Source organism: Schistosoma haematobium, chromosome 1 (assembly GCF_000699445.3).
Source record: "Schistosoma haematobium chromosome 1, whole genome shotgun sequence".
Taxonomy (NCBI): Eukaryota; Metazoa; Platyhelminthes; class Trematoda; order Strigeidida; family Schistosomatidae; genus Schistosoma; species Schistosoma haematobium.
Genome location: NC_067196.1, coordinates 17,555,917 through 17,583,387, shown reverse-complemented (window position 1 = coordinate 17,583,387; position 27,471 = coordinate 17,555,917). Strand labels below are relative to the sequence as shown.

The window sequence follows — 27,471 nt, the reverse complement described above, 5'->3', positions numbered from 1 at the left end:
GCTGAATATCGAAGACATCCTCAGAGTGGTGGGTGAGGGCGAGGTCCAGCAGTGACATCTGTGTGGAAATAAGAAAATATTGACAACCAGATATGAGAGCGGGAGCACATAACACATGTACAATAAATTTAAACTTCCGAATAGTCACGCGTAACTTTTAAAGAGTATGTTACGTAAGTTTTCAGATTGTTTTGTTGAGCGGATATTCTACCTAAGTGTAATTCCACTTAAATAGAAATGCTCTGGTTTGGCATAATTAGTAAATACACTTTGTCAATTCGTAAGTTAAATGCTTAGTCAAGCTATAACACTTGTGTTGATTTCTGTATTATTTCCTACTGTGGAAATCAAATTTCTCTTGTGAGATGTTTGTCTAATATGTGTAATACCACTTAATTTTGCTGGTTTTCCGTCGTTGATCTCTGGGAGAGAGAAATGAAGTCACAATCTGGCTTCTGTTGCAGTTCCCGAGCCCTTCGTATTGGCATTAGAAAGTAATCGTAAAGGGAACAAAGGGATAATGTGATATCCAAAGCACTACGTGAAATATTGAACGTCAATTTAAGATGACTTCTCGTTTTGCTATCAGATAGAATTAATAGCTTAATTGTTTTTTACTTATCGTATAGTTAGAAGGGACTGAAACGGACTGTTTCTCTTCGTTGGACACTCAGATCTTTCAGAATCTTGAATGTGATACGAACCTGTAGTTAGAATGTAATACTTAAGGGGGTTCTCGCACAGGTGGATTATAAGACCCGAAACCTGTTCATCAATTTACTTAACGTTTATACCCATCAATCGTAGCACCTAAATGCCTTCATCATTTTCTCCCTTCTGTATGAGCTCGTTTACATGTGAATTAGTTTCGCATGTCTTCTTGTTCTTTCACTTGAAGAAGTGTCTAATTGATAATTGTTTGGTGATTAACAGCCTGGTCAACGTACATTGGCCCACAATTTCCGATAATAATCTACAAACCATAGCTTTGGGACCGTTTATTTCATTTAAATCATTGTGTTTTCTATGCAATATTGTATTATGGCTGTCATTCAAAATTTGGAAAGACCCCATAGAAGTCCCAAGTGATACATTGTCCAATGCCTTGTTACTGAGAATACTTGTACTGGATACACACCAGGGCTTTTGTTAATCACTCTGTAGCTATTTATTTATTATTATTTATTTATTTGAACACAAATATTGGTACAAGAGGGCACCAAATACATATGCGCCACACAAAACAATGAGAATTTGAAGAGAAGAAGGAAAAAAGCAAGAAGCTTAAGGAAAAACAACGCACAGATAAGTGTAAGGTAATGTAATAATAATAATGGGGGAAACGAAAAGGTACAGTCAGAAATCTTTCAGTTAAGGAAGAAGCAATTACTTTTTGTGAAAAAAGTAAAAGAAGGTTACAGCAGGATCGCCACTGGCTTCTATTCTGAGCCATATCTGATAACGTCTCTAGCCACTGTGTAGCACCATCTCTCAGACCCCAACCAGGGAGTCGTGAAGGACCAACACAAGCCAGTCCTTTTCAGCTTTCTTTCATACCACGACACCATGTCATGCACTGACCACCTCTCCGCTTCTTCCAACCAGTCCCAGCGTCGGCAAATAATGCACGACGTGGAATTCTCTGGGACGACATTCGTAGAACATGTCCAAGCCATCGAAGTTGGTGTTTTAAGATGGTGACACCAATTGGATTATCGTCTCTGTGCCCGAACACACGATGCCGAACCTCTGCATTACTGATACGGTGTTGCCACTGGATGTCAGCAATCCTTCGGAGACAACGATGATCCAACACAGAGTCGTCTAACATCATCAACTCGGAGAGGCCACGTTTCACAAACATAGAGCAAAACTGCTCTCACCGACGCGTTGTAGATCCGACCTTTTACAGCCAAACTATCATCACGAAGGCGCTAAAGATGGCCCAGATTGGCATAAGCCGCTCTGGCTTTCACTATACATGCAATGATCTCATCACTCACTCCACCACCAGCACTTATGCAGCTACCCAGATACACGAACATCTCGACTAATTCTATCTGCTCACCATCCAGGGTGAGTACAGGATTAGAATCCTGCCAGTCTTGTAGAAGTACTTTGCACTTCGAAGGTGCAAAGCACATACCATACCTACGGACATTGATTGCCAACTGATTAAGTGCGGATTGCATGCCTTGGGCATTATCGCACAGTAAGACAATATCATCCGCATACTCAAGGTCGAGAAGTCTTTCACCAGGCAACAGATCCACACCGCCATTACTTACATCCATCAGAGCTGTTTCCAGAATGTCATCGATGGCAAAGTTGAAGAGGAGTGGTGAGATTGGGCAACCCTGTCTAACCCCACTGCTCGAATGGAACAATGGAAACAGTCAGTCAGTCGGTAACAACGTAGAACTTCGTACGTACGTACATCAGTTCGAGTTGCCACACCACGTTAACACAGAGATGCAGTGGTCGATTCAAATCCCGTAGTGGTAGAGGTAATAAGAGTATAAGCAGTAATCGGGAAGATTAGTGTTTGGAGATGTTACTTAAAGAGTATAATACAGTGAAACGAATTTGGGAAGAGAAAAAAAAGAGACAAGGAGGAATAAGGAGATCAAAATTTGGGAGAACACAAAGAGTGTATGCACCTGCACCATTGCAAACGATTTTGAGCCATGTCATTCAGGGTCTCTAACCATCGGTTGCTATCATCTCGCGGTCCCCAACCAGGTAGTCTACACCTACCAACATGACTCAGTTCACTTGCCAGTGACTTCATGGACTTGTGCCATATTTTGGTCTGGCCGCCCCTAGCTTTCTTCCAATCTACTCCTATACCACTGAACATAGCACGTCGAGGCAGTCGGTCGTTGGGCATACGTAACACATGTCCCAGCCATCTCAACTGATGAAGTTTCACTACTTCATCAATTGATTTGCCATCCTTACCTAGTACCCGTTTCCTAACAACTGCATTACTTACTCGATGGTCCCAGGATATACGAGCAATATTTCGAAGACACCTTTGATCAAATGCTAGTAACCTACGGATATCCTCCACTCTTACCGGCCATGTTTCACAGCCATAAATTAGGACGGAAAGAACTGCTGCGCACTAAACACGTCCTTTGGTTGATAGACGGATATCTCGCCTACGCCATGAATGACGCAAGTTGGTAAAAGCTAATCGAGCCTTCTGTATCTGTGCTTATATTTCGTCACACACCAGACCACAATGGTTGATGAGACTTCCCAGACAAGTGAAGCGGTCGACACGCTCAACTACTTCACTCCCTATCATTAGTTCAGGTGTCGGTTTAACCCAATCCTGAAGCAACATTTTGCACTTCGAGGGGGAGAAACGCCTCCCAAACATGCATGCATTGTTGCTTAGTGATTAGAAGACTGAATTTTGTCAGTGTCTTCACCAAGTAGAACCATGCCATCGCCATATTCTAAGTCAACAAGTGAACCTCCCGGTAGAAGTTCAACCACTGGGAATCTAGACGAGGAAAGTGTTATCTCTAAAAGTACGTCGACGACAAAGTTGAACAAGAATGGAGAGAGTGGGCAGCCCTGACGAACACCACTTGAGGTAATCAATTCTGATGACAGTTTGCCATAAGCTCTGACTCGACCAGTTGTGTTCGAGTAGAGAGCCTGTATAAGGTTAATGTACTTCTTTGGTACTCCTTTCAGTGTCAAACACTGCCATAGAACCTTACGATCAACAGAGTCGAATGCCGCCTTAAGGTTGAGAAATACTACGATTGTGGGGCGTCTGAACGTGTGTCTGTGTTCTAGAACTTGACGTAGTGTGAATATCTGGTCTATACAACCCCATCCAGGTCGAAAACCAGCCTGATTTTCTTTAGTCTGTTCCTCACGAGCTTTGGTTAGGCGTCGAAGTATTATTGAAGCTAATATTTTAGATACTATATTTGTCAAAGTGATTCCTCTGTGATTGTCACAAGAGTACTTTTGTCCTTTCTTATAGACTGGCACAATCAGTGATTGAGACCAGTCAGATGGGATTACGTCCAGTTCCCAAATTCTACCTAAGACCTCAGTAAATCTCACTGCTAATACTGGACCACCATCCTTAAAAATCTCAGGAGTTAACCTGTCAGGGCCTGCTGCTCTCCCTCGCTTCAGATTTCCTATAGCTTTTTCAACTTCGTAACGGGACGGAGGACCTACATGAACTTGCCATTCAGGTTGACTAGAGATCGTGGGAAACCGAAGTGTGGCTGAAGGCCAGTTGAACTGATCCCTAAAGTGTTCTGCCCATCGATCCAATCTCCTGGATTGAGAATGAATAATATGTCCATCTTTCTCTGAGATTGTTTTGCCAACGGTCGAGTTCCTAATTCCGGTTTCCTTAACGAGTCTGAACAATTGTCTGCTATTACCTATTGCCGCTACCTTTTCCATCTCTCTTGCTTTCGCTACCCACCACTGTTCACGGTCATTGAGTAGACTTCTTGTCAGCTTGCGCTTAAGCTGACTCCGCTCTTCATTATGTTCAGAGCCAGGTGGAATGAGTTTCCGAGCATCTATCAGTGCGATAGATGCTGCTGAGATCCAGTGTTGCTCCCTAACCTTGTGGTTTACCTTACTAGCCGATATCACTGCCTTTTCCACAGCTTTTCGGATATCATTCCATGCTGCCTCGGGGTGGGCATCACATACATAGCTGCCTAACTGTTTTTCTAGTTGTTCCTCAAATATACTCTTAGCTTGACTATCATTAAGTAGGCCCCTAAGAGGTTTACTTGCAGCGTCTTTCCTACATCCAGTAAGACGCAGGCAAATACGCGCTCGTACTAGAGCATGATCTGAATCTAAACATGTGCTCCAGAATGAGCGACAGTCTTCTATCGAGCCCCTCCATCGGTGGCTGATAGCGATGTGATCTATTTGGGTCCAACGTTGGGACGAATTAGGGGTCGCCATGTTAAAAGATGTTTTTCCTTATGCTTAAAGTTAGTATTTGCAAGGAACAGGCGGTTATCTGAGCATAGCTGCAACAGACGGTCGCCATTATCTGTTCTTTGAGCCACGATGCTATAAGATCCACCCAGGTGTCTTTCCCTATCGCTTAGTTTACCTACTTGAGCATTAAAGTTACCGGCCACTATTACTACATCCGAGCGCCTAGCTTTTCGGAGGAGGTCGGAGAGCTTTCTGTAAAACTCATCTTTTACATCATCTGCGCTGCAGTCAGTGGGAGAATAGGCAGAGACGACGAAGAGGCAACGACGAGTGTCCCTATCTTTTCGGATCCTTACTGTTCCGTTTAGTCGGACAGCGCACAAACGACTGTCTACTGGGATCCACTCTAAGAGAGCTAGTTCTGCCCTAGGACTCAATGCTATACCTACGCCGGCGAGGCCACGGGAAGCAGAATCAGGGTTTCCAGATACACGAAGTGTGAATCGAGTCGGTTCTTTATTTTGGCATGGTGAGGTCAGATGAATGACGCTACTCGGAACCTGTATGCGCGTTTCGGAGACGCAGCACACATCGATGGCGCGGGATTCTAAAGTCCTAGCTAAGGAAGCCTGATGTCCTATTTGACAGTGTTCGGACGTTAAAAGCTCCTACGTGTAGTTTAGAGCGTGGTTTCAGGAGACCAGGAATAGCGTTCCGCGTACTCGAATCGTTTGCCCTAGCGGTGCGAGATGATAAAGGGACGTAAGGAGGGTTAGTCATGGAGATAAGAGAGGTATTAGGAGGTGTAGGAAGGATTTGAATGTGACCAACTTGGTCTCGTGTACTGTTACGGGTATGAGGGCTGATATCACTTCCCGGCTGCCCACACCGTGACCGCAGAGCCCAGCGGACAACTGCTTGAGGCCGGTCGCGCACGGCTTTTTCGTGGAAGGTTTTTAATGTGTTAGCTCCGTTCTTCAAAGGGCCTTACCGCCGGAGACGGAAATCCGTGAGGTAAGGTGAGGTGTGACATTTTTAGGGTCGACCTTTTCTAACCCCACCCCTCCTTGTGGAGAGGCAGCATCGCTGTCATGCTGGTTGTCTGAAAAAAAAACCTTACTGCTGTCACACCTCTGTACAGTCAGCAGTACGACTTCGCCTTCGGACCTTGGGTTTGTTGCTTTTAGTCTTACCGCTCTTCAACCGACCTGTCTGACATGGTAGGACCTTGAGTAACAGTTGTTCCAGCCAGTATAGCTCGGTTGCTTAATCACGATAGGCAATCCCGACCACCACGTCAAGGTAGCAACAACGGTCGGGCCTGCTCCTCGCGAGTCAGTCTTTTTCGGGTTTTGAACAACCTACGAAGTATGACGGAAGCCAATAGTTTGTACGCAATCAGAAGTAGACTTATCCCCCGATAGTTGTTATAGGAACGACGTGAACCCTTTTTAAATATAGGGACAACTATCGACTCATTTCGTGACGTTGGTACACTCTCTAGTTCCCAGACCTTTGTAAACAACGTCGTCAGTTCCTTAGTCAGAAAGCCACCACCATCTTTAAAAAGAACCGGAGGTAAGTCATCTGGGCCCGGTGATTTGTAACGCTTCAAGAGTTGGAGCTCCTTGCGGACTTCCGATTCACTCGGTGGATCAGCCGTCACCGGCGACAGATGGAGAGCGAATTTGTATTACTTCACCAGAGCCCTGAATACGGGTCTCGGATAGACAACAAACATCGATATTAAGACTTTCTAAAGACAGCCAGCCCTATCTGTTGTCCAACCTGCATAAGTGTGCGAACGTTGAAGGCAGCCAGTTTGAATGGTGCACGTGGTTTCTGAAAAACTGCTTCAGTACTCGTATTCGGTGGTAGCATACAATTTTCAATCAGGCAGTGACTCGAGAACGTTAGATAGAGCCGAATTTCCACCATAGGTGAGCTGTTGTATGAGTTGAAAAATAAGGATAGACAGAGTGGGAATAAAAGAGATTGGATAAATGATGTAGTAAATAATAATAATGATAATAATAGTAATAATAATAATAATGTGAATCATTTTGATTGGTAATCGCAGCAAGAAGAGTATTTTCCACAAATATAGACAGTTCATCATAGTTGTGTGTGAGCTGTGATACTGCCCGGGTGCCCAGATCGAACCACGTGGTTTTCTTAGAGGTCCACACCCCGAGCCTTAGACCTGAAAGTCTGACCCACACGGCAGTGGAGCATCGTGAGGAGATGCAGTCCCTTGGTAGCCGGTGACCGAAAATTGGTTCATACGCCATTTGTTCCCACAGGATACTGGGGCCCATGTGCACCATTCGTTTGGAATCCGGTTAAAGCGCCGGACATTCGCTTTTCTTCCTCTCATTCTCGTAAACAACTCCCGCGCCACGAAAAGGCAATGAGTAGGACTTCCCTGGTAGAGGCTGTATACGCGTGGCCGTGTGAGAGCATTTCGAGAGGGCGGGCGAGCTCACCCCACTCTCGACCATACCAGGGCATTTGGGGGCTATATAGTTCTCGGTAATGTTGGTTTCTAAGATCACATCCTGATACTACATGCAAACAGCGAGTGACATCTAAAAACTGTATCTTTGAATTAAATATGGATAGCTAACGAGAAAACACATTTAGAAGAGGGCAAGAACAAAGATTCTTGCAGAATAGCATGAATCCATTTAATTTCATTTGGTTGTCTTTAACTGCTTACAACCTGTAATATTTACAAAAATAATTCTGAAATGAGTTTAAATTGCTTACGTGAAAGTGTTTAGTTGGAAGTTGTTTTGAAGACACGTCAGTATGGTATAGTCAGGGTGTAAATAAATTCAATAGGCTGAATTTTGTAAATGTACATCTTGTGTAGAAAAACATTCTACAACATTGATTGTAACAAAAGTTCAATCGGCTAGAAACATGCGATTACATATTGAGTAAACTCTGATAAGAATAAAAGGAGTAAAGCTCAGTTAGTGAAATAAGATTATTAAACTGGAAGACAGTCAGATTATCTGGCACTTTATCATAGTTTTCCTGCTCTACTTTTTTAACGTCAAAATAAAGCCTCAGTCTGGAGGACTTAGTAGTCGCTGACAACCAAGGTTAGAGACTAGTACATATGCCTTATGAATTTCGTGCTTATTTTCTTTTTTTTAAATATATCTTTTGAGAAAGTTTTGACCTGTTGATCTGTTAATCATTTGTTAGGTTATTATCCATGATATAATTCTGGACCGTATGTAACAAATGGAGTTTTATGCAGTGTTCATATGTGTATTAATCATAAATTCTGCTTCGGTAATCCATGTTGTTTGTTGAGCTAATTTCATTCTCACATTATAGGCAGCTTACGAAGATGCTCGGTGTAAATGTGTCTGTTTACTCCCAAGCTCCTATATGAATAATACTAAATCATCAAAGAAGATATATGTGAAAGCGATTCCTTCTGAGAAATGGTATACTACTTTAAATTGACATTTGTCTAATATTTTTCTTTAATGTAGTACCTGTGAATATATGTTACAAAACGATAAAGACCTTTGTCGTTATTGTGAATGCAAATTTCAGGTTAGAAATACTGCTACCATAAAAGTAGGTTTTATTATTCGTACTGAAATAAATAGTTTCTTGACGTTTATAAGAATACTTAAGTGTATCGTAAAATTTTATTTTAGTTCATTTCTTGTTCAGTACTATAACTTAGTGATAAGAAAATCTTAAAAATAATTCATGACTAATATATCTCATCACAGTTATCGGAAAACAGAATGGATGTATCTGTCTTCATTATTGTCATTCTCACTATTAGTAGAAACTTTGTCTCGTATTCAGGTCACAGATGGTTGATTCAAATATGTAACTAATTGAATTAAGTTGGATTTTGTAAATAATAACTTAGTACTCTGCTACTTGTTTTAGAAACTGGTAATTTACTTCTTAATTTCAAGTTTACTCCTTTGTACTACAAGTTGGCTTGAAAATAAGTTGTAAAGTTCCCGTATCTTTAAAAATACTGAACAAAGTAACAGTTTTCAAATCCAAGTAATCATGAATAGATTGCTATTTCTTCGTTTTTACCTGATAAATACATTAATAAGTATCTGCCTTTTCACTTGTATTATGTGTCGATGATGTATGATAATGTTACGTAGGTTAATAGGTTAAAAAAATAGGATACACAATAATGTGATAGCATTTCCAAAGTCCAACTAATACGATTTTTACTAGTGATTCTTTCTTAGTGGTGATGAGGCGTGCGTAATATATGCGTTTATATTCTCTATTTTTCATAATGGGAACGTATTTTATCATCAAAAGTCATCTAACGTTTGTTATAGCTGTTGAACCTAATAATATTTTATTGTAGTAACTAGCTCTTAATAATCATGAATATGCAAGTGGAGATATGTTGCAATCAAAGTGTGCTTATTTACAGCAAATAAATAAAATAATCCTAATCGTATACCTTTATTCATCACCGTTTTATCTTTTAGATATATCCTGTATGATCTCAAGCCACTAAAGCACAAATAAAAGTATTTCTTTTAATACTGTTGAATAGCTTAGCAACATTTGGTTTGAATTAACACGTGTTTAGCATCTACTATGTCTGAAGATATTATGAGATCACCTAAAAGTCGGCAAATGGAACGAAGGATCAGCGACACAACGACATGACAGCTAAACTATTCCGATGCGTCTCAGTCCCGCTAACCAGAGGGAGAAGTCCAGGTTCAGATAAGAGAAAGTATATTCCACAAGCAGTAAGAAGCACAAACGACAAAAAGCACGTAACTCAAGCGTATATATAATATAGAAATATCCTTGGGAAACGTCACAAAATAGCATATTAAAAGAGGGGACGAATCAATGACATTTAAGGACCTGCCAAGTGGGAAATACAATATAAAGGTGAAAATGGGCGCTTTCGGCGTGAAAACAAGAAATTCAAGTTTCCAAAATAAAATTATAAAAATAAGACGTTTACCAAGTGATTTCTAGGGATCTAATATACCAAACAGCGTCAAAGTGATTAGTTCAGCCTGTGCATGTCACGTTTTTTCTGTGCTTAAGTACCTTTGGTTTATGTTTTTCAATGAATAAATAGTTAAATAATGTATCTTTCCATTTTATACGAGGTAGAAATGTCAGAAACAGCTTATTTAATCACATTATATTCATCGGTCAATAAGTCGTTTATATTACATTTGGTCTATCAACCATTATTTCTTTTCATATTATTTTAGGTTGTTGTTTGCCTTATTCTAACAGTCATTACAGCCTTGGTTTTATATATGCTATTTCTCTTACTACTTGAACCATTACTATCTACAAGACATTTATCACATAAAACAATAATTGATATGGGAATATGTTCAGAACCACAACAGCCAAATAACTTTACTATTAATCAACACAATAATAATGACAAGATAAATGATGCAAGATCAACTAATTCATGGGTTAATATAAACATTCCCGTTAGTAGTAGTGGTCATGGTGATTCAGCTGTATATTCTAAAGCGATTGATAAAGCAGTTATTTGGGATAAAACTAAGTTGACTCCTAAACAATTTATGGATTCCAATTTGAGAATAATCAGTAAGTTTTAAAGTTTTCAATTGTGAATTAGCCACTGACCGTATTCTGAATTCTGTTGTTTATAATTACTTTGGGTTAATTATCATTACAAACTGACGTCAGTTGAAGAGTGAAGGGGATTAGTTTGTCCCACCATGCACATACATAACCACGTAAAAGCGAACTTGTAATCTAGTTTTGACTGGTTTTCAAGTTATACAAAAATCCAAAAACTACCTTATTAATCGCTAATAAAATTTGATCACATAAAATATAAAATCTCTTATGCTAAGCGGAATGGTAGAGATGTGGCGATCTCTAACCATAGGCTATGATCGAAAAAACTTAACAATTTAATCGATATCCACCAATGTGAATTGTTAGAACATGCATGCATATATATATATTAGGGTAGTATGTTAAGCTTCCAACAAATGCATTACTTCGAACAGATTAACCACAAATAAGTCAATCAACAATGCTTTTAAGTTCCGCTACTTTTCAAATAACCAACTTATTATAAATTATCAAATAGATCATGATATACCAACATGTTGCTTAATGTTACACGTTTTATTGCTTTATTAGCGGTTTTATTTCGTAATTTTGATAACTTTGTCGTTTTTCTATCCATTCAAACTTAATTTGCAATAAACTTCACTCGAAATGTATAGTCATCTCCTAGCGTTCAAATAAAGATAACTGTTTCCCATCATGACCTTAGTACTATATCACAATTCCATTAACTATATGTGCAAAAAATTGCCGTTCAGACAATTTATGCTTAGATTTTACTGATTTTGTCATGTTCACCTATTTACTATAAAAGTGAGGATTCGGTTTTACTTTCTTTAAAGCAGCTCCTTCAAATCGCTGGCGATTGCGTAATCGCTCTGGGCTAATTTCAAATGATCAAGTTGAAGATCCTAATGGATTAAATCTTACCACAATACCTTCTACATCTGTTGGAGTATCTAGTGTTGTAAATCGTGTTCGAGATCAACAACAGCGTTGGAAAGGAAATGTTGAAGCACAACGTACTCGTGTCTTCAGCGAACGTAGTTTACTAAATTAACATGTAGTATAACAATTTATTTAAATCTTTTTTCATCAGTGATTTCTTTACTGACAATATAACATTAATTAGGAGTCCTGGGTAACTGGTCTGAAACCTATATGACTGTTGATTTTCTCCTATATTGTTCATTAAAAAATAAATAATGGACTAGCTTTAGAAAGCTAAAATATAATTTCTAAATCTCATTGGAATACTGAACTGTGTATATATACAATAATTTTTTGGTCAACGTTATTTATTTGCTTAATTGAAACTTTTTAATCTCATATACTTAACTATTTGTTGCATAATCAAACTAACAACTTTTGTTCATGATTCGTGGACTTGACTGTAATTCATTAATATTCATTATTCAGTTTTATCTTACTTTTTCATTCAATTGCAGTCACAAGATGTAAAATGCAATTATTTGTCACGTTAAGATCCGGTATTTCACAGTGCTTTGTAAATAAATCAAATGAATACATTCTATCTTAAGAAATATATAAATCTGTCTAGTGGTCATATTAATTCGTGATTACTGACTACCCTTAAGAACAATACTGGGGACAAAAGCATCGCAGAATGTGTCAAAATCATGTAAGTATAGATGATCTTTGTTTTGTCAGTAATCATTTTCTCTTACGGCCATCAAAAGTAGAGTATAGGAAAGTTTAGACAGTGTTGCTGAGACGACGAAAGTGTAAGATTGCTACAGTTGTCTCGCAGATATTTGCAGCTCAGGTGAATTTGATGGACACTTAAAATTCACATTTGGGAATTTAAAAACCCTGGCCTCGGACCAATGAGCATGAGGTCCAGGACGTTCAGAGATTAAGTAGCTTATTATGGGATTGTATCTTATATTATCTCATGTACCAGACGTTTATTTGAAAAGCTCAGGGGTGATCCTCTATGGAAACCACCTGATTCGACTTGAGTGCCCTGACTTGACTCTAGCCTTCACATCATTATTGATGGTTGGTAATATATATAATGAACTAATTACCCAATACATTAAGCTTCACTAATCGTAACTTTTCGTAAGGAAATTTATTTTGTCTTTCAACAATTTAATTTATATATGGCTCGTAGATTATAAGTATAAATGGCTGATGATGTGTCATACGTCTCCCGCCTAGAGGTTACGCTTACATGATTATAATGGGTGAATACTGCTTATGGATTTGGTAACTGAGCACTGAATGACTTTCAAGCCAAACAAAACTTGAAACCAAGGTGAGTATGACTCCTAAAATTTGCGTTCGTTTTTAGTGACGATAAATATTATCCACCAAATCGTTAATTTTATAATGTCAATATAATAAATCTAGTGTTGGAGGGAAAATGGCTGATGAATTGTTGAGACGTTATGATTTGCGACGTCCGATTTACCATTTTTTATCCAACGTGGGCGTAAGTGTATCTGTTTCCAATTATTATAAATTCCAACTAATTCCGTAGATCTTTTAGACCGACCCCAGTGTATAATTAGATTCACTTGGAGATGAGATTTAAAAGGGGTTTCGTACAAAATATTTTAGGAATGGTTATATCCCAGGTACTTGACCAGTAGACCAATAAGTTTAAAATATATAGGAAGTGAGTGTTGAATTATGTACTGTATAGATTAATGTGTCAGTCAATTGTGAGGTGTGAATCGATATAGAAATTAATCATTGTAGTAGTTGTACTGTTAGTTTATGTGGTTTAAAAAATGCTAATGAGTGGTAGAGAAATAAACAAAATCAACACATGAAAATTGTACATGAGGAAAGACATTATTAAACGTGAATAAGTACCAAATAATTAATAGAGTTGGAATGATACATTTCGTGGTTACATGACTGTTCCGCCTTATCCCAGTTCATTTACAGGTTGTATTAAATCCTACCGAGGCATCCAACCACACGAATCACTTACGCGTGAAAATCGAATTCCAATATATATTTTATTTAGTGAATAGTTATATCATTACAAAATATATTTAGATTGGTGACAAACCTCAACTTGTGAGGTATTTATGGCAGTTAATGTGTCTGTGTATATTAAAGAGAAAAATGCTTCCTTCAGTAATTACCCAGAAATTATCTACAACATACAATGGTGTAAATAAAGTCGTCAGCTGACTAAGGTCATTGGTGACTGGTAACAATCGAACAAACGACAAGAGCACAAAATATGGAAGCTGTTCTGCCGAAACAAAAAATAGAGTAAAGGTTACTTGTCTACGCAGGTACTTAAGAACAATTTGTGATAAGAAATACACGTTCCACACCACATTCTCAAAGTTGATGCCCACAAATGCCCTGGTACGGCCGACAGTGGGGAGAGTCCGCTCTCCCTCTCGAAATGCTCTCACATGGCCACGCGTATATAGCCTCTGCCAGGGAAGTCCTAATCACTGCCTTCTCGCGGCGTGGGTGTTGTTTACGAAATTGAGAGGACGAAAAGAGAATTCCGGCGCACTAACCGGGTTGGTGGACACGGAGAGTCCACCTAGGGAAGTTGGAATACCCTGATTCTAAATCGATGGTGCCCATGGGCTCCAGTATCCTGACAGAACAAATGGCGTATGAACCAATTGTTGGTCACTGGCCACCATGGGACTGCATCTCCTTACGATGCTCTTCTGTCTTGTGGATCAGAACTTTAGGTCGAAGCTTCCGGGTATGGCCCCCTAAGAAAACCACCTGCTTCGGTTTGGCTACCCGGGTAGTATCACAGCCCTCAAATATGTATCTGGTTCCCCCTTGTATCAATATATGTGTTCAAATAAATGAATCTCAAAGTTGATTAGATATGAAACTCGTTACTGAATATCAGTAAGTAGTATAGAGCAACATAAAACAAGAGGTGAACAAGAAGATCAAGACAGAATTAGAACAAAGGTAACATCTTATACAAACTTTATACATAAATTTATCCCTGAAAAACTGAGAGCTCGTGTATGTATATACACTCTGTTTCAACTGAATTGTATAAGGCTGATAAATCATTGCAAAGTGCAATGCCTACATTTTGATTTCGACACATTACGCCAAACTGTGTACCAACGACCAAATATGGTTGCTCTAATGGTAAACAGAAACTTTTTTCGTATAGTTTATTTCACTCACTTATTCGTTATAACTATAGTCCATTCCATTTTCTCTATTGAAGAAATTCCCTTGTTTTCATTCGATGTCATGAATTATGTAATTAAGTAAATAAAAAAAAAACTGTTGATATATAATTTCTACATTACAAATTTAAAGTAAAGTATTTTCGAACGTTCAACATTTAGCATTTTAAGCACATTAAGAAACAATAGGCTTTCTTTATATAAATCAGTCGAATTCACTATTTCCAACTAATTGTTTATTTCGTATAAATACCTCATACTAAAGTAAAACTATGTACCCTTGAAACAGATCCTATCTTCAAATAGAACATTCTACCCTGTAGATATTAATATGATTATTAATGGAAATAAATATTCTCCTTCAACATTAATTGACAACTAAATTTTATTGCCAACTTAAATAAACTTTTAAAATTTGACTATCATTTTTTTCTGTTCAACAAACTGTGTGGATAATATACTTCTTGTGAAGTTTAAATAGGCGAGACTATAATTTATAGATGAACCAATCAGGTATAAGATAATAGGTTTCGGATTTTGGCGCAAAATTTACGCATCCATTTGGCTAAATAACGTTTTGCTATTATAGTTGATATCAGTTCATGATGAAAATCCTAAATCTAATTCCTAACTTAAACCACTAACTATAAATCATAATACGAATTCCTTATACTAATTTATAGCCCTCATTTGGTCCTACTTGTCAGGTAGACATTCTCAAGGTCAGTCTAGCATCGCTCAAAGGTCATTCATAAATGATAGTCTCATCCTTAAATATCATGAGTTCAGTTGTAGAAAGAAAATGGCCGTCCAGTGCTTCCAGGTTTTCCATGGTGGTCTAGCTTCAATTGACTCATGATTTCAATCTGTGAGATTTCTAAAATCTCCACAAACCCCTTCTGATAATAATCATCTGCTCACTAGTGACTGACTTCAAGAGATACACCTGGAGTTCTAGTGAGAAGCTGTTACCAATGGAGTTCGACCAGGTCTGGTGTGAGATAGTAACTCACTGAAGACAATGGTGTACGGTGGCGCAACTCCGTGGATTGCTTGAAGTTAGACATTAACACCATTGGGTGCCGGTTCAGTGGTCTAGTTGGTTAAGAGCTTGGCGCGAGACTGATAGGTCGTGGGTTCGGATCTTGCGGGGTGTGGGATCGTGGATGCGCACTGCTGAGAAGTCCCATACTAGAACGAAACGGCCGTCCAGTGCTTCCAAATTTTCAATGGTGGTCTAGCTTCAATTGACTCGATTTCAATCTGTGGAATATTGAATAAATTGATAAAATCACTTTACGAAATTTTAAAGTACATTTAGACGTTTTAGTAAAATTTCATATGAATGAACTGCTTTGCAATATTGATGCAAAAAAAGAAAAAGAAATGCATGTTTACCTATCATTTTTGTTTATTCAAAACAATTACGTCTATTACACATTAACATTATTTATATGTAAAAGGATATGTTTATTTCCATTTGTATTTCACATTTGAAACTGGATATTTTATGATTATGTATGTTAACTAATAAATTAGTTTATTCATCAAATATTACTTTTAATTGCTAAGAGAAATTAGCCTGTGTACCCGTGTATATATATATATATGTTGGAGAACACTGAAATTATTCCAAGTATTATAATTGTCTAACTGTTCAACTTACAATTCGTATTTAGAAATGAATTTCTTTACACTTTACGTAACTTTAGTGTACACCATTCTCAGCGTGCATTCAAACATTGAACCACGTAAGTATTATTTTCTAATGAAGCTTTATTGTAACATATTAAAAGAAATATAACTATCAAAAAATCTAATAAAGATTCAAATACTGATAACCAATTATATTTCTTAATATACTTCTTCTAAACAATCAATTTGAGAAATTATATAGTTTTAAAGAATTAATAATGGATACGTAGTCATATAATCAGATCTTTACCGGCTTATAATTCTCGGTCACTTGTTTTGTAAATATGCTCACATTACAGCAATTTATTTTAAATAATTGATAATGTATTTATACTCCATTTATTCACACAAAGTTGAATACATCAAAATACAAACAAAATGAGCGTAACATTATAATTTAATAGTTGAATTTCATAAGTCAATTGAAGCTAGATCACCATGGAAAACTTGGAACTACTAGACGGTCATTTAATCCTAGTATGGGATTTCTCAACAGTGCGCATCCATGATCTTGCCTCACGAGATTCAAACCCAGAACTTATCAGTCTTACACGCGAACACTTAACTTTTAGACCACTGAGCCAGTATCCAACGGTGTTATCGTCTAACTTCAACTAATCCACCGTTTACCATAACATTATAAGTTGTTGCAATATTCTCTAGTATAATAACCAATATTTATAGTTCATCTTTCCTAATAATAAGTTCATAATTTGGAAATGCTGTTTTATTTGCAGTTATAGAAAAAGTAAATTATTACAAGTAAGAATTATTAATGATAAACAAATTATAAACATTTTTTTTAAAAATAAATTACATTTTATCATAATAAATGTAATTCAATATCTATCAATTATTATTCATTTAAATAAGGTTGTATTATGTAACACTTAAGGATGCTTCAATGTGTAATCGTAATGATATCACGCTTGCAATTTCACTTATTAATTCAAATTGATCGGTTTTTTTGTTATGTTATCAAGTTTCAATCTGTATTTGAATTATTATATACAGTAAGACTATTGTGTACATTAGGCAAATATCACTTTATGAAAGTCTAGAACCTGAAGTTTGTGCTGATAATGTCGTTCGGAAGAACTATGAAAGCTCCACGACTGAACTATCCAGCTCAGAGGACAAAAATTTATCAAAAAGTTTAGAACATCATGTTAGTATGCTTCTAACATCTATTTACCTTGAACTATAACAGCAAACAATAAGGGAATTTGATGAAACATGATTTTGTTTATAACATGTTACATTTTACAAAATAAACTAGTATTGAAGGACTCAACGATGTTCAATAGAGATAAACACCATTTTCTTTATATTTGATTTAATGAATTACAAATTTCTCGAACTTCGAACAGTAAATTTTCGTAATAGCTCATATCAAAAATGAATTCGACATAGATAACTGTTATTTGATAGTTATTGGGGTTTAGAATATTAAAAAAACACAAAGAGAAGTGTGAATACACTTTCGGTCAAATTGAGTCAATACAAATGATCGTAACATCAATGATAAATCAGATATAATAAGTTCTAACCTATAATATAAGGTTAACTGTCATCATAGACTGGTATCGGCTGAAGATCTATAGGAAACCATGAAACACTAAACAGTAGATAAATGTCAAGCGAAGGAAAACACACACAATGACTTTAGTCAATGACCATAAATAGTTTTTCCTCTACAGTTAGTCATTAAAGCTAAATAATTTACCCATATTAAACATAAAGTGACAGGTATTATACTTCAAATGAATATTTCATCATCAAATGTGATTCATATTCTCAGTCAGGCATTAATCTAGCTTTTGAGTTTTTTAAAAAGCTGCTTCCAAGAAGGTTTTATTCATTCTTTACATCATCAAAAATCCTTGCACGTAACATCCCCATGTAGTATTATTAACGTCAACTAGTTGTACAATGATTCACCAATGTCTTTGTCCTGGGGAGCTCTACTTCAGTATGTATTTCATTAAAGTTTATTCCCGGAAACACGTCGAACAAATCAGTGTATGAGTTTCAAGCTCATTTCAAGACAATGATGAAGAAACTCGATTTTGTTCACTTGTTCTATTCAGATTCTAAGCTCAATATTACTAGTAATTCGACGTTTTCAACGGCATCTTTCCAGTCTAGGTAAATATAATAGTCAAGTCACACACAAGTAAGACTTAATGTATGAACCTTTATATATAGTCTTCTCTTCACATTATTTAACTCAATTATTTTGAGAAAAGAAGCTAAACTTATCTGCTCAAATATTTCCACACCAGCATATCAGGTGTATTTTCGTTGTTTTATCTTATTTTTGTCACCGTAATTGGAGATATGTAGAAAAATCATTAGCATATTCGAATCGTAGAGTGTCAGTCAATTATGATATAACGACATAAATTTTTTCCAGGTCTGAACTCACATGCAGTAATAACAATGATAATTCGACACAGCTTTAAAAAGTGACTCGGTTGAGTATTATGAATCAAGGTTTGAAGATTTGCAATTAAAGGGTGTTTCGGGTTCATGAAATCACTGAGTGGAATGTGTCAAGTAATAAATAATATGGAGTGATTAAGTAGTGTCTTCTCTCGAAACTGGATCACCGACATAAGCGTCGAATGAGCTGATGTCAGAAAACATGATATTTGTCCAGCATAATAGTTTCTTTTCAAACGAAATAACATACTGATTTGAAAAGTATTAATTTGTTAACAAGCATGATTAAATATCACAAGAGACTGGAGGAAAGGTTACTTACTATCCAGTGAATAAAAAACTTTTTTACGTTACCTTTGTGAAGTGTGATAATTACTCCGAATCAGTAAAGATTCCTTGATATGTTAGACACCAACTAAATTGTTATAGGAATAAGCTTCAGTGTTTTTTATCACAGTTCAATGAGAATAAGATTACTTTCTAACTACTTTTCAAATAATAGTAGAGATAATTAGAATTTTGGAAATTAGGGTAAAAAGGACACTCGATGGTATCACTAATCTTGTTCGTATCCCTTTTAGATCTATTAACAGAAACTCTGATAAGATGCCTGAATACGACGAGTAAGCTTTTGACCTTTGATTTTAGAAATCCATTTCACTTCATTGTTCGTCAAAAAGTTTCGCTTACAGATCAAGTTGCATAATTCGATCTACATACTGTGACCAACTCTAAGAACTGAGATGTTAATGCGAGTATTACGATGCATTTTGCCACATGAATGAAACATTTCCCAGCATACTCCAAGGTGATTTTCCTTAAGAATTGACATCATTTATGTCAGGACCTGTTGGAATTTAATAATTTAATGCCGTATTTGATATTGGATGAGTAAGTTCAAGGAATGTCATGGTTAGTTTCCTAACCGTAATTATTTCCCGAAAGCTTCAACTTGAAAAAAGACATAGATTGTCGTATAGTGTATGAAGAATAATTTTACCCGTAATCTCTAATGTTAAGATTGAAAGTCGCGAAGAATAATGGTGAGCGATTTCCAATTAGAGTTACATTAGTCTTTAGCTAGCTTGAAATAGAGAGGTTGCTGTTGCCTAATGAATTATTTCTTCCTATTCGACTTTGCCAAACTCTTAATTAAAAGCTGAGAAACTACTGATTTTAAGTTGTACTTACTTTGAAATTAGTTTAGTTTAGTCTATGTGATTTAGTTTGTAATTCAAATAATCTGTTGTTTCTTCAGTACACATGTGATGCAAATGAAAATATTAGTACTTGTTAACAGATTTAACCCTTTTATGAAGGATTACAAAAGTAACCCAAACAATGTTTCTCCATGGATTATCATAAACGATCATACCAACATTTTCCTTTACCACATGTCTTAGCCAACTTCCCGATTTTCCACAGTAAGATGAACATTTTTAAATATGTTATTCTTACTTCGATAGTTAGCAATTTTTTGATCAAATACGAAATGCCTAAATGGTTCTATTTGGAAAACTAAACATGATATTAATGAAATGCTATACAACAGTACAACCTTGTAGGTGATTGAAAGTAATGATTTAATCGATGTATTATAGTTCCCACATTGATTGAAAAAGCTAAATTGTGCTCCGAAATAAATAACACTGCATCCTTTCTTTCTAATCTCCATCACACTCAAAATCTTCCTTTATGCATGAATAATACAGACACATTTTATTCAGTACTATTACAAACGTCACAAAATCATACAGTTACAATAAATGTGGCAATTTCATGAATAAATCTTCTAGAAAGACCTAAACGAAAATAAAAACTGCTCTAACTTAAAGTGTCTTCATTAGTGGTGTTGATGTGATACCTCTGATAATATTCAGTGATTATATTATTTTCACACTCAAGAGTACCTCATACCAGTATTAAGATAGAACGGAATATGAAAGCTGACAGAAGTAGGCTTTTGAGCTGTGATTTACACGAGATGAATAGCTCGACATAACTGAACATTTGATAGTTCTAAATCCAACTGTCTACTCTTCAGTATTTTACAATTCCATTAATTGTGTTTCGTGTCTGAGAATTAAATTTCACTACTCTGTCCGTGTAAATTGCTCAGAGGTAATGTCCCGATCTATTTCAATATGGATCATGTTTGTAAACAAACAACATGTTTTCCCATTTTATTAAATGGTAGTGGTAATGTTATTTTCAGCAGCGTTTATTGTATTACTCTAATGATATTATTTCTAAAATTATTTTAGGGTTCAAGCAGACTGCGATTTGTAGTTACGAAACTTTGTTCTTCATGCAAGCTACAGTGAAACGTCTGAACTCTGTCTGACATACATATTATTTGGCAAACGATAGAATTAAGTTCAGTCGTTCTGGTTGTTGGGTTGTGGAATTCATCATCTGAATGTAGCCACGAGTGTAACTGTGATTATTCGTCTTGATCTCTAAACCGATCACTTTAAATAATAAAAAAATTACTAGCTATAATACCTGGATCAAATTACCATTTTTCTGGCTTCAATAAAACCAATGTCACATTTACAGAAAGATGTTAAACCAGTTTGGTATTTAATATTCTGAAAGTTATCAGTTGAATATTAGATACCGTCCCAATTAGCTCTTAATTTAATTTCACATTTGGAATGGAAGTATATGCTTGCTATTATTCAAAGCGTATAACTTTCTGTTTATATCAAGAAATCTAGTGGTCACACACACATCATCTCTGATAATATATTTAAACCCATGCCATTTATTTACCCCTTAATCATTCTTTGAATTATAGTAAGCAATTAGAAGAAGAAGAGTAAGACTACTTATTCCACATCAGATTTTATAATATGCTTTTTCATTATCTAATCAAGTCAAATCATATTTTTTCCTATTGTATATGTAAAAAAATACGATATAATACAGTATTATGGAAACTGAAGGATAAACCTGATTCTCCGAAGACTATTTATCTTCCATAAAAACGAAATAACTTCTTATTTTGATTCCATTACACAAATTTTCTACATCTTTCGTGTTTATCACTTATATTACTATAGAGATTACAGTTTGTTATTTATTTTCAGTATGAGGTTGTGGAGATCATGAAGTTATTGATTGAGATCTTGAACCAATTGATGTTAGACCACGATTGAGAACCTGGAAGCACTAGACGGCCGTTTCGTCCTATTGTGGGACTCCTCAGCGGTGCGCATCCACGATCCCGCTCGCGGGATTCAAACTCAGCACCTTCAGTTTCAGAAGATGTCCGCGTAATTTCGTGGATTGGTGGAGGTTAGACATTAACGCCGTCGGATGCCGTCTCAGTGGTCAAGTAGGTTGAGCGTTCATGCGGGTGCGCACTGTTACTTATTCCACTGTGCATATATTCGATTTAATCTGACTAAACATTTAGATGACTACTTTTGTTTACATACACCACAACGAACAGTAGTCCATTGTCATGAACGTTCAAATAATTTTTTATCCCATAGATAATCGAATTACTTAGACCATTGTAATTCAAATGAGTGAATTAGATGTATTATCGTTATTATTGAATGACATTACTTTGATTTATAATGAAGATAAAACAAATTAGCAAGTTTTCTGATGATAAATATTTGAATAGTTTTCCAGCAATCAAGAAAATACAAACTAATTATATTATTATGTAATTCAGAAGTTAATTCTATTGACATTGTTACTGACTGGAAAGATTCCGAAAAGAGCTGTGTACAGATTGTAGATGATCTATGAAAAGTGATTTCAATTTAAGAACTATTAGAAGGGATTGAGTAACCTTTAACAGGGCACAATATCTTATTTGCAATGTTATGTGCTTGTTTATGGTATATTGCTCTGAACATGTTTTATCGGTTATTAGTTTTAAAAATCAACAGATTCACAGAATGAAAATTTTATCATTTCACTAATTAATATTTAGCTGTTAAATTTCACTTACATAAAACCTCATTTAGGCCAGTATATTAATTATTCTTTGTACACTTCAGGAGCCCATTTCACAGATTTTCTGAACTGTAAGTTGTAGACTGACTTGGCTTTTTTTATAGAACTAATTAGTGTACATTCAGCCATGCGTATATATATTGTATGATTGATTTTAGCTTAAGTGATGACATCATTTAAACCGAATTATAACGACTGACTTTGAAAACATTGACGGAATGAACATCGTAGTGCAAAACGTCTACTCAATAAACTAGTTTCTTCGTTAGTGAATAAATCATACATTCATACTGTAAATGTTAATCATGTGGAACATTATTTGACGATTATTTAAACACGAATGACTCTGAAAGACTTTGTAGACCACACAATGGACAATGAATTCAAGTTCTGACAATGAAGTCTAATATCTCTTTCTTGAATCTATTTTCATCGTAGGCTTAATTCTGGATCTGTGTAAGTTTTCATTGATGTTTACTGTTTTTTTTTGAGATCGTAATTTCTTTTATCGATAAAATAAGTCATTTAACAATAACAGGATACAATATGAATGATAATAAATGTACCTCAGTAATCTGATCGTGTTTTATCACTAGTTACATACGTGATATTGTGAATGAGGAAACCTTACTTTTGTGGTATACTAAACAACAAAGTGTATCGTATTTGAGAAGGATGTTTATTCGCAAGCCAGATAAGAGAAACTGTGATATGATTTCTACTCATTGAATTTATTTATATGTCAGTACCTCCAGTCATTGTATAATTTGATTGGCATTTTGTAAACAGACAAGACAATGTGACAATTCGACATTCTTTTTTTTTTAATGATTGAGATCATGAGTCATTTGAAGTTAGACCACCATGGGAAACCTGGAAACACTGGACTGCCGTTCCGTACTATTGTGGGGAGCCTCAGCAGTGCGCATCCACAATCCCGCCTCTCGAGATTCAAACCCAGGAGCGCGAGCGCTTAACTACTAAACCACTGAGCCAGTATCCAACGGTGTTAATGTCTAGCTTTGGCTAATCCACGAAATTGAGCGACACGTCAACCCTTTGTCATCAGTGAGTTACTATCTCACAACAGACCCGATTGAACTCAACTGGTCACTGCTTCTCACTAGAACTCCAGGATATACCTCTTGAAGTCAGACGACATTCATTTGAAAACTTTCACAGAGACTATAACTTCACTTATATTTATTGGATATCCTCATTTTATTTAATCATAACGGAAATTATTATTAGGAAAGCATACTGCCGACCATTTCGAATTTGACCACAGTGATGAGGAATATTCATTCTAATTTTCAAAATATTTACACAACATAGCCTACCATTGTGGTTGGTGAAGTGAGTGAAATTTTTTTAACTAGTATTAAATTAGTTTAAAAGTTTTATGTTAATAATATTATTAACATCACGTACTGATCTTTATAATAGGGGGATTGAGTATCAGGAAGCATTGGCTACCTGTCTCGTCACAGTTTGTGATCTCTAAACTGTACGCATTCACCACCGAAACTAGCACCTACGGTTTTAAAGTTCCATGCTATGAAGAAACAGCTGTTCAGTGATTTATGGTTATTTTTAGTCACTTAAAAAGGATTAGTCACTGGTGTTAACTATAAGAAGTGGAAAATCTCCATTAAGCCTCCTATAGTAATTTAATGTCAGTTTGTGTATTAAATCACTTGCATTGTAAAATAGCATATGAGGAAAGTGTTAAAATCAAATTATATTGATAGATAATAGGAAGGTTCTATGGAATTCGTAAATGTTGAATTTATTTCAGCAAGATAGCAGATTATATTTGCTCCCCTCTTATTTTTCTCTAAAAATATTAATTCCTTATCTTTAGCCCAATGTACTATGTATTTGAGTAAGTTTTATTTCGAAACAACTTAAATCAAAATATACAACAAGTTAACAAATTAGTTTCTAAATTATGTTTTATACTGATTGGTTATTTTTAGATTCGGCAAATCACTTCAGTCTTCATTATCGCTTCTGCTAGTGTTCATTTATAAATTATTTATAGATTCTCCCATTGAATGATTTTAATGAATGTATTAAAATTCATATTATTATATATTAGTCTATTTAAGGTTTTTCTAATCGAATCCAGTACACATATATTTTGTCTACAACATAAAAATATTCAGTAATATCAGAAGGGTTTTATTGGAGATTGTAGTAATTTCAATAGTTGAGATCAAGAGTCAATTGAAGTTAGACCGCCATGGAAAATCTGGAAGCACTGGACGGTCGTCTCATCCTATTGTGGGACTCTTGAGCAGTGTGCACCCACGATCTCTCATTACGGGGTTCGAACTCAGGACCTATCAGTCTCGCGCGTCAGCGCCTCACCACTAGACCACTGAGTCGGCATCCAACGGTGTTAATGTTTAACTTCAACTAATCCACGGCCGTCCAGTGCTTCCAGGTTTTCCATTGTGGTCTAGCTTCAATTGACTCGTATTCTCAAATATTCAGTAATATTTACATTTTAGTATTTACACTTAAATTATTAACTTCACCATTAAAATATTTGATTTACAATAATGAAATAATACTCATTGAGTGGATACGCTACGTAATAATTATATAATGGAATATAGATTATAAATTAACATTGAATAATTGAAAGAAAGAGGATTAATAATGATCAAAGTAATTATCTGAAAATTAGGCAGTTGCTACGTTGCATAATATATATAAAAAAGAGAAGGAACTAACAAAATATTTTGATGAATGGTCAGCAGTATAGTAGTTATGTAAGAATCAAGAGACGAATGTTGAGAATAAGCAAAATACAAAAAAATGGAAGAAATATGAAAACAGTTTATCAAAGGTTCTGCTACAAACTCCCGTATACCGATGGCCAAGATAGCGAGAGTGATTGTACGGACTTCTTTCGGATGCAAAGTTTAGATTTGTGAACATGGATTGCGATGGCTTCAACAATGTGCAAAAGACGCACTTGTAAACCATGTGATAAATTTGATGGAATAACCTTAAAAGCTTTGTTCAGTTCAACTTGATGATCTGTGTCCACCAAGTAAGCGAGGATAGAACTCGTAGTCACTCTTATCTGTCCTTTGCTCAACCATGGAGGATGGTGTTCTGTTATACAACGACGAATTTGCCGAATTGTACGTCCTATATAACTGGCTCTACAGGGGCATTTGAATCAATAAATACACATAGATGTGGCAAATTCAGGTAATCTGTCATTATTAGTCGTTCTTATTGTGAGGCGGTTGTAGAAGATGGCAGGCAGTTTGGCTGCATTAAATGTTTTTTGTACCGCTTTTCATCAAAATATTTTGTCAGTTCCTTCTCTTTTTTTCATATATTATGCGACGTAGCAACTGCTTAATTTTCGAATAATTACTTCGATTATTATTAATCCTCTTTCTTCCAATTATTCAATGTTAATTTATAATCGATATGTCACTATATAAAATACATATATCTATTATATTAAATCTGTTTTTAAATTTCTCATTTCATGAGATGGCTAGTGTTATTTTCATTACTGAGTATAACAAGCAGTATAAGAATTTTATATAGAAAATAATAAACGAAACAGTAAATCAGAGGAATAAACTCCTTATTATAATTTTCGCTGAACAATCATTGTATTAATGACAAACTATCTGTTTATATTAATTTCTAAGAGTGTTCGCAAGGACTGTATCATGTAAGTTGAAAGATATTAATTTGTTTTAGTGAATACTCTAAACTGATTAGACTGATTGATTTCATTGTATAGGAGTTATATGGATGGTTGTAATAAAATTAGTAACTGGATAAAACCAATGATTGTACTATTGCAATAATTTGATCCATAAATTAAACTTTCTTTCAAGTGTCTACTATGAATAATTCTGAAGTTCAGATCTAGTCACTTCATAAAATGTTTTACAGTCTTATAACATTTATTGACTGAATCATTTCTTATAATACAAAAATCATACCATATACAATAGGATGATATAAAATGTCATCAATATAACCAACATGACTGATAGTATTATGTAAAAGATAACTAATCCTTATTAGACACCAAAGTCTACATCATATAATAATTGAAAAGAAGATTTACTCAAAGATGAATAATTAAATTTCTCAGATTGAAATCATGAGTCATTTGAAGCTAGACCACAATGGAAAACCTGGAAGCACTGGACGGCCGTGGATTAGTTGAAGTTAAACATTAACACCGTTGGATGCCGACTCAGTGGTCTAGTGTTGAGACGCTCACGCACGAGACTGATAGGTCCTGAGTTCGAACCCCGTAATGAGAGATCGTGGGTGCACACTGCTCAAGAGTCCCACAATAGGATGAGACGACCGTCCAGTGCTTCCAGATTTTCCATGGTGGTCTAGGTTCAATTGACTCATGATTTCAATCTCCACAAACCCCTTCTGATAATTAAATTTCTCCTATGGATTTATTGTTTTTCATCGATTACATTATATCTTTATGTTCAATTCTTTAGATTACATAAACTAAATTCGAACGGATGAAAATATGTTGAATGATATCAATATGATACACGTTGACCAATTCAAATAAAATATCATTTTTGAATTTATCACCATCATAGTTATTTTTTTTCTCCCAAAG

The 27,471-nt window shown here is 35.7% G+C and overlaps 1 protein-coding gene across 2 annotated transcripts; it reads left to right on the top strand.

The window, feature by feature from the left end:
- On the top strand, positions 1–27,471 carry TMEM9B_1 (Transmembrane protein 9B). 2 transcript variants are annotated; one of them, XM_051211788.1, is made up of 19 exons: positions 1–173; positions 8,164–8,253; positions 8,299–8,411; positions 8,460–8,547; positions 10,203–10,557; positions 11,397–12,193; positions 12,689–12,832; positions 16,430–16,468; positions 17,150–17,174; positions 18,556–18,588; positions 19,439–19,480; positions 20,261–20,281; positions 21,658–21,678; positions 22,877–22,903; positions 23,271–23,288; positions 24,168–24,188; positions 24,697–24,717; positions 26,519–26,541; positions 27,344–27,471. In XM_051211788.1, the coding sequence occupies exons 2-6, from the start codon at positions 8,203–8,205 to the stop codon at positions 11,609–11,611; spliced, it is 822 nt and encodes a 273-aa protein (XP_051073285.1). In that variant the 5' UTR covers positions 1–173; positions 8,164–8,202; the 3' UTR covers positions 11,612–12,193; positions 12,689–12,832; positions 16,430–16,468; positions 17,150–17,174; positions 18,556–18,588; positions 19,439–19,480; positions 20,261–20,281; positions 21,658–21,678; positions 22,877–22,903; positions 23,271–23,288; positions 24,168–24,188; positions 24,697–24,717; positions 26,519–26,541; positions 27,344–27,471. The 2 variants fall into 2 exon arrangements, with proteins under 2 accessions (XP_051073285.1, XP_035588398.1); XM_035733221.2 differs by lacking the exon at positions 12,689–12,832 and having other exon boundaries at positions 11,394–12,193.

What these genes read in the sequence shown, in the direction of transcription:
- TMEM9B_1 (XM_035733221.2), top strand. Translation starts at nt 8,203, where the DNA reads ATGGAGTTTTATGCAGTGTTCATATGTGTATTAATCATAAATTCTGCT. An exon ending in TAATCATAAATTCTGCTTCG is followed by an intron (nt 8,254 to 8,298) that starts GTAATCCATGTT and finishes CTCACATTATAG; the next exon opens with GCAGCTTACGAAGATGCTCG. An exon ending in GCGATTCCTTCTGAGAAATG is followed by an intron (nt 8,412 to 8,459) that starts GTATACTACTTT and finishes TCTTTAATGTAG; the next exon opens with TACCTGTGAATATATGTTAC.